We start from the raw sequence: 14,419 nt of genomic DNA, 5'->3' as shown, positions 1-14,419 counted from the left end.
GCCAGTTGTAATTGCAGAGACCCATCACTGGTCAAGGTGCTGAGAATGAATGACTATTGAATGCTCAGCCCCCAAAGGTGGGTGTCTGTGTCACCCCCTCCAGTGCTCGGGAGACACTGCAGGAAGGAGGAGGGGACAGAATGTGGGTGCTTGAGGAAGTGGTAGAAGCTGTGTGGAATGCTGACTTTCGGGCATTAAGAAGCTGTTGTGATCACCTGCATAAGACTGGGTACATCAACATCCTGTCGTGGAGGAGAGAGAGGCTCATGGGACCCACCTGAGGGTTTAGGTGCAGTTGCAGTTAATGGTTGATGGGTGAAGAAGAGACGTCTTCTTCTCTGGTGAGGTGCCTATGGTCCTGTAAACAGCCCTAAAGAAACACCATCACCAGAAGGGAGACAGGAAGACAGGAAAGAGCGTCAGTTGGAAAGAGGAGAGGATTAGCAGGGGTGGGAAGGGAACAAGAAAGGGAAATGGGGTGACTATGGCTGATACATCATCTACATGTATAAAAATATAATGGAATCTATTACTGTGCATAACTGATTAATGAGAATAGAAACATGGATAAAAACAAACAAAAAATAGTTCAGTCTCTAGCAAAACATGGTGTCTAAGGTCTGTAATCCTGGCATTTAGGAATTTGTAGCCGGAGAATCAGGAATTCAAGGCCAACCTCAGCTACATAGTGAATTTGAGGTCAGCATATAGGTTACATGAGGCTCTGTCTGAAAACCAAAAGCCTAAGACACAAATAACAATAACATTCAAACAACCCAGTCTCTGTTTGGAAAGAGGAGGAGACTAGTGGGAAGAAGGAAGGAGGTGAGACAATGAGGAGTAATATGATGAACCCTATAAACATGTAAGAAAATGTCACAAAATTGTATTTTATACAATTAACATACACCAATGAACTAAAGGGAAAACCAGCTGGGAGAGAAGGGTTATGTGTTCACCATGGGCCTGTGGATAAGCCTATGGGATATACCACTTTCTCTTCCTGAGCTAGAAGCGGACATCATCCCATCCAAACCACACAGCTGAGGCACCATGGTAGCTGAGGTCCATGGTGGTTGTAAGAGGTATGTAGATGCTGGGAAAGAAGCGAATATATCAACAGGTAGCATGTGGGCATAGCCTCTCCTGTATGTCCCCCAAGGCTGAGAGGTCCTTTCATATGGAGGGTTGGCTATGCATGAATATGTGTCTTCAGGGGAACCAGTCTTTGTTCTTTAGGCTCAGATCTGTAATCCCAGAATCAAAGACAAATTGTTACGTAGAATCCTTTTCCAAAGCTGTGTCTAGTTCTGTGTAAGAGGCAGAGGGCACTGGCAAACAGACACACCTTTAGCATGCAGCCACCTGTGTTCTCTCTCTCTCTCTCTCTCTCTCTCTCTCTCTCTCTCTCTCTCTCTCTCTCTCTCTCTCTCTCTGTGTGTGTGTGTGTATGTGTATGTATGCTTGCAGTGCATTTTCATGTATATGCTGAGGTCTGGGCTCTTGCCTAGACTTGTCTGAGTTGAACACTTTAGAAACATTTTCCTTGTGTTGTGGAGAGATACTGGCTCCATTCATTGAACCGTTAGCAGTGAAGTGGAACCACAGTAGGCCTAAAATGATGCTCTCAAAACCCAAGCTTGACTCTCTCGGGGCCTGGCTTCCCCCAGAGGTCATGAGACAATAATTCTATTTCCCTTCTGCTGTCTTCTGGCTACACTGAGAAAGCGTGGGCTGAGATGAAGGCTGCAGGGGAATTGCCAAATAATTTGTAATTTTATCAACTTTAACAAGGTTTCCGAGTGATTCAACCCCATGATAGAGCTGCCCAGGCTGCGGAGGGAGTAGCAGATCGAAAAGTCTACATGCTAGCCTTTACTAAGCAGGGAAAATGCAGCCACAGCTCACCATTTTTAAGGAAGTTAATATTAGTTGGCTACAAAAAGGATGAAGTGGGAAAGGCCATATGTACAAAATGAAGGTAGTAGGCGTACACTGGAGTACAGCACAGATCATCTGTGTCAAAGTGGACACTCGGCTGCAACTCAGCTAGTGCCATGTGACTTCCATGGACTCATGTTTCCAGACACCCAGTTTAAAAAAGAAACTCAAGCCAGGCCACTGCCGCCGCCGCCGCCGCCGCCGCCGCCGCCGTCCACCTTTAATCCCAGCACTTAGGAGGCAGAGGCAGGTGGATCTTTGTGAGTTTAAGGTCAGTTTGGTTTACAAAGTGAGTTCCAGGACAACCAGGGCTGTTACACAGAGAAACCCTGTCTCAAAAAGCCAAAAACTAACCAACCAACCAACCAACCAACCAAAAACAAAAATGAAAACCTTGCTTACTATACCTACACTGACTCTCTCCTGTTCAAAATTGTATTTCTTGTTCATTTGTTTGTTTGTTTGAGATAGCCCAGACTAGTCTTGAACTTGCTATGTATTCCTTGAACTCTTGATTCCCCCTGTCTCAGCCTGTCAAGTGCTTGAATGACAGGTGGTGTGTACAGCCTTGTGGGCTCAGCACTGTATTTCTTCATTTTTTTTTTAAATTGGAAAGAAATACACTGTAACCTGAAATGTTTCATCTTAGATAACAAGTATTGGGTCCAGTAGTATCATATGCAAAAAAAAAAAAAAATTGCAGCCTGGTCATCTTGCAAAACAGAAGGAACTCTATATCCATTGTCAGAAATCCTTCCAGCCCAGCCAGCCACCCTTCTGCTGTCTAATTCCGTGGGTTCCACTCCAGCCGGCTCATACACTATCGTCTTTTGTTGCTCATTTACCACATCTGTCTTCAGAGTCCACTGGGGTTCTAGCCTGTGTGAGAATCTTCTGCCCTGCTGAATAATACTCTGACTTACGCACAGATCCTGTCCTTTGTCCATCTTTTTTTTTTGTTGATGGGTGCTCAGGTTTCCTTCCTCTTTTTTTAAGTTTTATTTATTTTATGTGTATATGTGTGTGCCTGAATATGTGTTGTGCTGTGGTGATATTGTGTCCCCCAGTATATTGTGCACCCTAATGTTTATTATCTGGGGTCAGAGAACAGAACAGCCACTAGACAAACATAGAGGCCAGAAAATGATGGCACACACACCTTTAATCCTATCTCTTGTTTTTTTTTTTTTGTTTTTTGTTTTTTTTTTTTTTTTTTTTGAGACAGGGTTTCTCTGTGTAGTTTTGGTGCCTGTCCTGGATCTCACTCTGTAGCTCAGGCTGGCCTCAAACTTACAAAGACCCGCCTGCCTTTGCCTCTGCCTCTGCCTCCTGAGTGCTGGGATTAAAGGCGTGTGCCAATACTGCTTGGCATTTGCAGGTTCTCATGGAGCCTGGAAGAGGATGTCAGCTTCCCTGGAATTACAGGAAGTTGTCATCTGCTTGACATGGGTGCTGGGAAATAAACCTGGGTCCTCTTCAAGATCAGCAAATGCTCTTAACCACCGAGCCATCTCTCCAGCCCCTCTTCCCTCTTTTGACTGCTGTGACTAATGCTGTGTATGGACATGTGCATAAAATACTTTTCCTTTCTTTTTTGTGTATGTTAAGCTGGCTTTCAACTCACTATGTAGCTAAGGACGATCTTGCCCTGATCTTCCTGCCTCCATCTTCCGAGTGTTCATCACTATACTAGGTTCCTTCCTACCTCTCTCCTCTCCCCTTCTCTCTTTTCTTTTGAGGTGGGGACTCTGGCCCAGACTGGCCTCAAACTCTCAATCTCCCAGCTTTAGCATCTCAAGTATTGGGAGTACAGATTATGAGAGTGCTCTACCACAGCTCAGAACCACATTTCTCATAAAGCTATGTTACTAACTTTTCCTCTGTCAGTTTAATCTCAACATGATTGTAAGCTTTCTTAGAGTAGGGATAGTATTTATTACCAGTGTGTGTGTGTGTGTGTGTGTGTGTGTGTGTGTGTGTGTGTGTGTGTACATAGAGGTGTGTACACTTGAGCATGCCATGGTGTACAGGTGGAGATCAGAGTACAGCTATAGGGAGGCAATTCTTTCCTTCTACTCTGTGGATTCAGATAGTAAACTCAGGTCATCGGGCTTGGTGGCAAGACCCTTAATAGGTGAGCTATCTCATGTGAATGCTTACAGCGGAAACTTGAAACCAACATTTGAAAGAGCGTTATTAATAGAAATTTCCAAACAAAAGTTAATGATTGTTTTTTTGACATTTTGAAAGTACATTTTATTTATTTGGATACTGTACCCCAGCACATGAATGAAGGTCAGAGGACAGCTTTCAGGAGCTGGTTCTCCTCTTCCACCATGTGCATCTGGGATTAAATTTAGGTCAGCAGGCTTGGTAGCAAGCACCTTTAGCTACTGAACCATCTCACCAGCATCCAAATTAATTAATGTTTTGTTTTGTTTTTCAAGACAGGGTTTCTCTGTGTAGCTTTGGAGCCTGTCCTAGAACTTACTCTGTGGCCCAGGCTGTCCTCGAACTCAGAGATCCACCTAGCTCTGCCTCCAGAGTGCTGGAGTCAAAGGCATGTGCCACCATCACCCGGCCAAATTAATTATTTTAATCTTCTTTGTAGGACAATTTCAAACAAGTTATTTAGAGGCTATTTTCAAAGAGATGGCCTGATCCTTTTCCTTAAGTGCTGATTGGACACATTGCTTTTATTTAGGAGATTGATATGGGAGCCAAATGCGGTGCCTATAATCCCAGCACTCAGGAAACCGAGGGGAGAGATTTCTGTAAGTTTGAGGCCAGCCTAGTCTACCTAGTGAATTCCAGGCCAAAATAGGATGTCTTACACTGGGAAAACAGAGTCTGTATGGAAGGTTTCAATCTAGTCTGGCCTACATGAGACACTACCTCAAAACACTAAGGGTCCCAAAGCAAAATAAAGATTAACCTAGAAAGAGGAAAATAAACTACAGTAAAGAAATCTGATGAAGACAGCCTTGGCTGGGAAATTATTGACCCAGCAGTGATCAGTCATGTTATAACATGAACCTTTGATATGACATGATAAGAAGGACATATTATCTCTGTGGTCTTCCTCCTCCATACCATAACTTCTTCCTAACCATGAGCAAGCTACCGCACACACCCAAATGGAAAGACACAATCCCTGGCCGGTGCTCACCCAAAGCGTTAAGGTCATCATATACTAGAACAGACTCAGACAGGCACAGCCCTGCGGCATCTGCGAGACACAGTGAGTGCTCAGGATGTGCTCTCCCGATTCAGATCCGGGAACGCAAGCAAAATTGAATCCAGAAACACCAGAGTTCAGCAGCGTCTCGGTTCTCCTCTTGTGATCAAGGGACGGATCACAGTACAACAAGGATCTGTGCACAGGGCACACCTGGGTTCTCTACAACACCCTTACTACTTTTCTATATATCTAAGACTATTTTTTTTAATTATATACAAATTACATGCCAGTTGAAAAAAACTAACAAACATTTTTACTATTACTGTTAAAAAGATTATGTCAGCCAGTGAGCTGATTCTGGGGGTAAAGCCTCCTGCTGCCAAACCTGGCCACCTGAGTTCTATCCCTGGACTCCACACAGTGGAGGGAGAGAGTCTACTCCTGAAAGTTGTCCTTTGGCCTGCATACACGCACCATGCCATGTGCATGTCCACATCTACACACAACAGAAATAAATGGATAAATGTCATTTTAAATAAAAAGGAGGGGCCGAAGGCACAAACAAAATTAGATGCCAGTTAATGGGAGACCAAGGAAGGAGGACATAAGTTCAAGGCCTCCCTGGACTATTTAGTGAGGTCTTGCCTCAAAATAAAAAGGATGGCCAAAGGTCAGGCATGATAGCACACACCTTTAATCTTAGCACTCTGGAGGCAAAAGCAGTTGAATCTCTGTGAGTTTGAGACCAGCCAGGTCTGCATAGTCAGATACTGTTGTACTTACTCAATACTTATTGAATAAATAACTGAATAAGCAGGCTTTGGATTGTAGATGGTATTAGTTGGACTAATTAGTATGAATGCTGTAGAGATTCATAGTGTCCATTGCCTCCAGTTGGGAGACTGAACAAGAACAACTTTTGGAAGACTCCTGGCAAAAAGGCAAAGTGGGGCTGTAAGGACTGGCTATCACGATGAAGGCAAGGGGAACTGAGAACATTTTTTAAATCTGTGTTATTGACCCAAACATGGTGGTGCACACCTGTAATCTTACCACTTGAGAGGCAGAGGCAGAAATTCCAGGCCAAATTCAGCTGCAGAGTAAGTTGAGGCCAGCCTGAGCTACTTAAACTATCTCAAAAACAAAGCAATACCCCACAAAAATAAAATAAGTACCCCATAAAACATAAAATAATCATTTTCTTTTTGATGTAGAAGCTCACTATGTAGCCCTGGCTGTGACTTGATGTGTAGACCAGGATGGCCTCAATCTCATAGAGATCTACCCACCTTTGTCTCCCAAGTGCTGAACTAAAAGTGTTCACCACCATGTCCAGTTTATTATCTGTAATATTTTAGGTGAACAGAAATAAATTACCAATCAGTAATCTGAAACTTTAAGGATTGGTGACTATACAATTTAACAAAAAGACAATGAATGTTATCATAATAACATTATAAATTGAAATAAAAAAGAACAATAGTTATTAAATGTCTATGTGCGTAATGACATATGATTGAAAGGGCACGTTTGAGGATGGCATTCAACCTTTCTGCCCTAAGCCCGTTATCTCCTTTAATGGGTCATAGATCAGTAACAGTTCTTTCAATAACTGTGGTTTTCACTATGATACCATTTCAGGTCAGATGTCTTTTCCATGAGCTGATTCTAATCAATCAACTAGGCATGATCCTCTGAAGTTTTCATAGTGACTAAATGCAAATTTCCTCTTGACTCTCTTTTAACCTCTAGCCTTCCAGCCTAAAACCTATCTTTAAGATAAGGTTGTGTGTGTGTGTGTGTGTGTGTGTGTGTGTGTGTGTGTGTGTGTGTGTTTCAGCTGAATAAAAAACACTATAAGAAAATCAACACTGAACTTCCCTTGGCATAGCAACTATTACTTTTTGGCAATTTCCCTTGATCTTTACTAATTTATGGGCTATTTAAGGGGTGGTAATCAATGAGTATGTGAGGTTTACATTAATCTTTCCCATCTATTATTTCTTGTTCACATTTCTGTGTCATTTCTTAATATTTTTATGCTCACCTGTTAGGATATGAAAGTGGTGTCTCCACTGACCTCACTGCTTCCCGACTGTCAGCCATTACATCTGCCTCCAGGACTTCACAGTTTTAAATAACACCATTGAAACCTCCTTGTAGAACTTGTGTTTGTTTGTTTTGATGTTTCTGTTTTATTTTGAGTCAGTGTCTCATATACCTGAGGCTGGATATATGAGACAAACTCACTATGTAGCCAGAGTGTTTTGAGATGTAGCCCTGGATGGCCTGGAATTTTCTAGGTAGACCAGGCTAGCCTCAAACATGCAGCAATCCTCCTGCCTCTGCCCAGAGTGCTGGGATCACAAGCATCCCTATCCTATTGTGTCCAGCTGTTTTGAGGCAGAGCTCCCTTATAAAACCCAGGCCGATCCCCAATGGCAATCCTCTGGCCTCTGCTTCCCCACTGTTAGCTTCAAAAGCATGTACCACCGTGCCCCCCAATTCTTCATAGAATTTTTAAAAAACCATTTTCTTTTTTTTTTTTTTAAGATTTATTTATTTATTATGTATACAGAAGAGGGCACCAGATCTCTTTACAGATGGTTGTGAGCCACCATGTGGTTGCTGGGAATTGAACTCAGAACCTCTGGAAGAGCAGTCGGTGCTCTTAACCTCTGAGCCATCTCTCCAGCCCCAAAAAACCATTTTCTTAAGCTGACGAATGGACCAGATCATTTTCATAACTGTTGATGGCATTTTTACCACATTGGCCTCTGAAAATGACCAGTGCACAAAGAAGAAATCCCTTGTATCTTTAATGTTTTTAAAGTTAGCATACAAGTAAAGCTGTCTTGGCGTTTTCGTACACGCACTCCATTACCCTTTGCTTCTATTCATTCTCCTCCCTCATAGTCTTACTATTTCACAACTCATAACACATTTCCACAGAAATAACAGTAATTCTGATATCAGCACCGAGAGAGAATTTTTTAATGCAAAATCTACTAACACTAGGGTTTTTGTTTTGTTTTCTTAAGACAAGGCTACATGTAGCCCAGGCTGGTTATGCCTGATTCTCCTGCCTTTGCCTCCTGAGTGCTGGAATTATAGGTGTGCAACCTCATTTAGTTTATATGGTGATGAGAATTGAACCTGGGGTTTTGTGTACGTGAAACAAGCACTCTAGCAACCTAGAGACATTCCTAGCCCCCAGAATGAATTTTAAGAGTTTTGCTCACGTAATGAGTGAACGATCTCCAAAGGAGGAGTATGTGAGCAGTAATAGTGATTAGAGTTTGGTAACTGCTGGCACACCCAAAGAGCAGTGTGCATAGTTAGCTCACTGTGCCCCATATTCCAGACGCTTAGAACTAGAATTCCAAAGGGTTACATGGCGATAGAGGAAGTGATAGGAGTCAGAACATCACAGTTTTTGTGATGTTCACTAAGGTCCTAAAATGATAGTAACTTTGAACCTCAAAATAGCCATGTGAAGATTTCAAGTAGAATTTTCAAAATAATAGAAAACAAGATTTCCTAAGTCAGAAACTAAAACAAAAGAATAAGAACGTTCAACCAATCTAGAAAAAACGTCAAGAGTAAAAGAGACACAAAGCACAGAATGAGACAGGGAGAGTGCAAGCTGGCCAGAAACCGGGGAATCTAATCTTAGACAAGCTAAACGCTCCTGTTAAAAGACACACAGTATAAAACTGTATTAAAGCCCTTTACCAGCTGTTCACAAGGGATACACAATGCAAATGACAAAGAAAACTGAACAAATACTAGTCAGAAGAGAGCTCAGTCACCAGCATCCATGAAGACAGTTGGTCACAAAGTGTTAGAAGGATGCAAAAAGTTCCTGGTAGCTCAGGCTTCCATCGCATGAATTTTGGTTCAAGTAAGACAAAATATTTCCCAGAAGCGCTTTACTGAGAATTGGGAACTTGACTGATTGGTCCTTTGTTTTGCTTTTTTTGTTCTAATCCCTCAGCCTTTCTTCTTAGATTTATAGTTCCCATTATTACAAGGTCAAACTTTTTTTTTTTTTAAATAGAATGTAACTACCATGACATGTCCATTATTTTTTTCAGTTAACCATTTTTTCCCTGAGGTTCACATGCTGCTCTTCCAGAGTACTAGAGTAGACCAGAATTCAGTTCCTAGCACCCCATCAGGCACCCAGTTCCAAGGCACCCAACACACTCTTCAGCCCTACACATACCCACACACATGCATATGAGATTAATAAGATATTTTTAAATAGCATAGCACTTCCACTAATACATATGAATCTCAAATTTCATTTTTAAAATTATAAACATGATCATCATGTAAATATTACTAAGCATTTTTGTCACCTGATTTCTAGTCTCTATCCAGAATTCCCTGAGCCTCTCACATTGCTTTCACTTTGTTTTTTGAGAAAAGGTCTCACTATTGTAGCCATGTTGAGTTGGAACGTGTAGTGATTCTCCTGCCGCAGCTTCCTAAGAACAGGGATTACAGACCTGGCTGCTGTGGCTGCTGCCGCCTCCCCCCACCCCCTTCCTCTTTTCTTCCTCTTCCTCTTCCTCTTCTCCTTCTGAATTTAAGCATAAAACCAAGTGTGGTTGCACACCTTTAATCTTAGCACCTGGGAGGCAGAGGCAGGTGGTTTCTGGGTTTGAAGCCAGACTGGTTGGTCTACAGAGTGAGTTCCAGGCAGCCAGAATTACACGGTGAGACCCTGTCACAAAATCACAACTGAAGAATTCAAATATAATTACATCATTTCCCCTTCCCTCTCCTCCCTCCTACCCTCTCCATGTACTGACTCCCTTTGCTCTCTCAAACTCCTGGCCTCTTTTTTCTTGTTGTTGTTCTTACACACACACACAAACACAACCTGCTGGGTCCATTTAACGTTACTTGGACATATGTGATTTCAGGGCTACCCGCTTGGTACTGGATAACCAGCTGGGGCTCCTCCCCAGAGAAGACTATTCTCCAGCTCTCGGTAGTCCTTAGCTGCCTTGTAAGTCTTTATCTGGTTTCCCCTTCCATGTTAGCAAGTCTACTGATAGTGCACGTGTTCAGGTCTTGTTTAGGTAGCCACATTGCTAAGGTATCATATGTGAAACTTCCCTGTCCTTTCTAGGAGTCACATCTCACAGGTGTCCTGGGCCTCTGGCTCTTACGATCTTTTTGTTCCCTCTTCTGAGATGTTCTCCGTGCCTTGGGTGCAGGACTTGTGCTGTGGATAATGAACTGGGGCCAGGCTTTTAGTTATTCATGTTTTATGAGACAGGGTCTCACTCTTAGTCCAGGCTGATGGTTAGAGGCGATGCTTCAGTCACCTAGGTGCTGGGATTACAGGCCTGAGCCTCCACAGTTAGCCCTTTCTCCTGCTTCGAAAACAATTCCTACCATGTGACCATGCTGACAGGAACAGGAGCAGATTTTTCTTCCGGATATGAAAACTCTGTTTCATAACAGCATCCAGTTTTGGGTCTACAGTAGCAGTCCTCAGACTTTTGGTCTTAAACGTCTTTTGCACTTTTAAATGCTGATGATGATAGAGGTGTATGTGTATTACTGATAGCTCAGTGGCAAAGCTTAACAAAAATCTGCATATACATATTTTATGTGTGTGTTTGCCTGCATGAATGTGTAGCCTGTGTATGCCTGGTACACAGGGAGCTCAGAAGAGGGTGTCAGATCCCCTTGAACTGGAGTTACAGATGGTTGGGAGTCACCATGTGGGTGCTGGGAATTGAACCCAGGTCCTCTACAAGAACAAGTCCTCTTAACTGCTGAGCCGTCTCTCCAAGCCACAAAGCCTTTGTCCGGTACACAAAAAGCCCTTGCAACAAGGATCTCAACACAAAACCATGTAAGCATTAACTAGTAATATGTACATCTTTTTTTTCCCCCGGAGACAGGGTTTCTTTGTGTGATTTTGGTGCCTGTCCTGGAACTCACTCTGTAGACCAGGCTGGCCTCGAACTCACAGAGATCCTCCTGGCTCTGCCTCCGGAGTGCTGGGATTAAGTGAGTGCGCCACCACCGCCCGGCAGGGCTAGGTGGCTCTTATAGTAACACCCGGAAAGCTGAGGCAGGAGAATCTTGAGATCGAGGCCAACTCGGCCACAGCGTCTGTCTCAAAACACCAAAGCAAACCAAAGTCCAGAGTTAAGCCGGCAGCTGCCGCCCTACGTCAGTAGAGAGCAGGAAGTCAGAAGCGACGGCCCGGCCTTTTAAGGAGCTGCACCGGGAAGACCTGCTCGCGAACCGTAGGCCCCCCACTTCCCGGCATGCCCCGGGCGTGCGAGAGGCGTGGTCAAGGGCGCGCGCGTCCCACGTGACCCCCGGGTCAAGTGAGGCGGGAATCTGCGAGTTCGCCGTCGCTGGGTCCCCGGCTCTCTTCGGCGGGGGGTCGGCACCCCTGAACCGGCCCGCGCCCTCCGGGGGAAACACGCGCCCGCGGGACCGGAAGTGCGCCCGCCGGAGCTTCCCGCCCGCAGCTCGCAGCGTGTGTTCCGCCCTTCCCGGTCCTCTCGGGGCGTCCGCTTCCCGGCTTTGCCCATCTTCCGCCTGAGGTTACTCTTGTCCCTGGCCCTGGGATACGACACGTGCTGCAAACATGTCCCGCATCGAAAAGATGAGCATTCTGGGCGTGCGGAGTTTTGGGATAGAGGATAAAGATAAGCAAATTATCTCTTTCTTCAGCCCCCTCACAATTTTGGTTGGCCCTAATGGGGCGGGGAAGACGGTAAGTCCTGAGGCGAGGGGCTCAGAAGGTGCTTGGGGGTGTCGCTTTGCGTGGCCCGTGGACCGCGGCGACCTCGGAGCCGGCCTGGCCCAGCCACTTTCGGGCTCTGCTCCTGTTCCCGCGGAAGGCCGGCTGCGCCCCGGCTCTCCAGCCCCGCCCCCCTGTTCCCGAAGCATAGCAGTCACTCCTCAGTTTTTCCCAACACTGCACCCCCCCACCCCCCAAAAAAAAGGTATAAAATGTGAGAAATATGCAGCCTAGAGTTTCAAAATATGGTTACTGGTAAAGCATAATGAATGAAGAAAATAAATGGCTTAATGTGAAGACGAGCTGATGGAGCGAGCCTTAAGCTGGAGAATTATTTTACCGTGCTTCTAAAAATTTGGGCTGTGCGTTGTGACACATACCTTTAATCCTAGATTGGCATGCCCATTTTCGTGAGTTCGAGGCCAGCCTTGTCTACATACCGAGTTGCAGGCTAGTCAGAAATGCCATGTTGGGGTTTGAATGCCAGGAGGTGGACCTTTATGTGGAAGTGTTCTGTGGTGAATATCTATTATGTATGTACTTAACATCGTACCAGGTGTGGTCTTAACATTCGAAAAGAGACCTAATAAAGTGTTTATAATCATTAGCTGCATATATACATATATAATTATTATTTGCTTATTTTGGAGACAGCATCCCATGTAGTTTAAGCTGACCTTGGACTCCTGATCTTCCTGCCCTCCACCTGAGTGCTGGAACTGTAGACATGCACCACCACACCTGGCTGTGAATTAATATTTGTCATAAACTTCTGTGGTTCTCTTATAACTAAATAACACAGTTTTCTATTTCTTTAGACCATCATTGAATGTCTAAAGTATATTTGTACTGGAGATTTCCCTCCTGGAACCAAAGGAAATACATTTGTTCATGATCCCAAGGTAATGGTGTTTGTAAAGTTTAAAAAAAAAAATTATTTAAAAATTTAAAAAAATTTTAAATTTATTTTAAAAAATGAAATTTTTATAATTATAAAAGTACAAGTTGCTTATTATAGAGAACCTAACAGTGGAAAGTATGAAGAGAGGAAGGTCATCTACAATCTAAGCTTCATGATAACCGTTGTTGGTATTTTTATTAATTTTTTCCCTATACATAATGTTTCACAGAGCAGAGGTCATAGTCCCATCTAATGATACATTCAGGTTTTTTCCCCACTAAGCATTGTCATACAGTGTGAGGTTATTAAAACACTATAGGGCTGACGAGGGAGTTCAACAGGTAAATGCACTTGCTTTGCAAGCCAGGGGTCAAACTTGTAAATATGGAAGGAGAGAATTGATGCCACAGAGTTGTCCTCTGACCTCTATACATGTGCTATAACATGTGTGCCCACACACAGACATGCACATGTGTGCTCTAGAGTACACACGCAAAATAATAATAAAAAATAATTTTTGAAAAAAAAAACAACAAAAAAACACCACAATGAATTCTTAATCTTGGCATTTGGGATGTGTTTTATATATATATATATATATATATATATATATATATATATATATATATATGTATAAATGTATATATATATATATATAAGCTGAGGTCTTTATTTAAAATTTGTGGTGCTGTATAAATATCATTAATAATTGCATTATTATTTGCATTTAGATTGCTCTTAGTTTTTCCCTATAGTCTACCATGATGAAAATCTTAGTGAAGCTTTGCTTGAATTGCAGTGTTTTTTTTAATACTAGTGTGTATATAGGACATTGAGTTTGACTTATAGGTTTTTCTTATTGCATATCTGTATACAACAAGAATATGAATTTATTTAGTGCCGTTAAATGTCAGTAAGTTAAGGGTTTATTGTTAAATTCTTCCTGTGCTTGTAAAACCATGTCTGTGTATCTATAAATACACTTGTGCATTTATATTTCAGTACATCTCTAGAAATTTTTTGTTTGTTTGTTTGTTTGTTTGTTTGTTTTTCGAGACAGGGTTTCTCTGTGTAGCTTTGGGCCTTTTCCTGGAACTCACTTGGGAGCCCAGGCTGGCCTCGAACTCACAGAGATCCGCCTGGCTCTGCCTCCCGAGTGCTGGGATTAAAGGCGTGCGCCATCACCGCCCGGCTAGAAATTTGTTAATACATATACATACTTGCTGTTTTTAGTTTCCATTCATACTCGGTTGAGTTTATGTCCTGTAGGGTTATTGTTGTTTGATTTTGGTTTTTCTTTTTTTTTTTTTTTTTTTTTGGTTTTTCGAGACAGGGTTTCTCTGTGTAGCTTTGCGCCTTTCCTGGAGCTCACTTGGTAGCCCAGGCTGGCCTCGAACTCACAGAGATCCGCCTGCCTCCGCCTCCCGAGTGCTGGGATTAAAGGCGTGCGCCACCAACGCCCGGCTTGATTTTGGTTTTTCAAGACAGGGTTTCTCTGTATAACTTTGGAGCCTGTCCTGGAACTCACTCTGTAGACCAGGCTGGCCTTGAACTCACAGAGATCCGCCTGGCTCTGCCTCCCAAGCGCTGGGATCAAAGGTGTGCACCACCA

The 14,419-nt window shown here is 43.3% G+C and overlaps 1 protein-coding gene across 1 annotated transcript in view; it reads left to right on the top strand.

Moving 5' to 3' along the window:
* The first annotated feature begins 11,429 nt into the window (after positions 1 to 11,429).
* The window catches only part of Rad50 (RAD50 double strand break repair protein), a 57,586-nt gene continuing 54,596 nt past the window's right edge, over positions 11,430 to 14,419 (top strand). Inside the window, exons 1-2 of the mRNA XM_006995897.4 lie at positions 11,430 to 11,879; positions 12,725 to 12,808. Coding sequence (XP_006995959.1) covers positions 11,751 to 11,879; positions 12,725 to 12,808 — 213 coding nt within the window. The 5' untranslated portion in view covers positions 11,430 to 11,750. The remainder of the gene's footprint in view (positions 11,880 to 12,724; positions 12,809 to 14,419) is intronic.

This window comes from Peromyscus maniculatus, chromosome 8 (assembly GCF_049852395.1).
Source record: "Peromyscus maniculatus bairdii isolate BWxNUB_F1_BW_parent chromosome 8, HU_Pman_BW_mat_3.1, whole genome shotgun sequence".
Classification (NCBI taxonomy): domain Eukaryota; kingdom Metazoa; phylum Chordata; class Mammalia; order Rodentia; family Cricetidae; genus Peromyscus; species Peromyscus maniculatus.
This window is presented reverse-complemented; position numbering and strand designations above follow the sequence as displayed.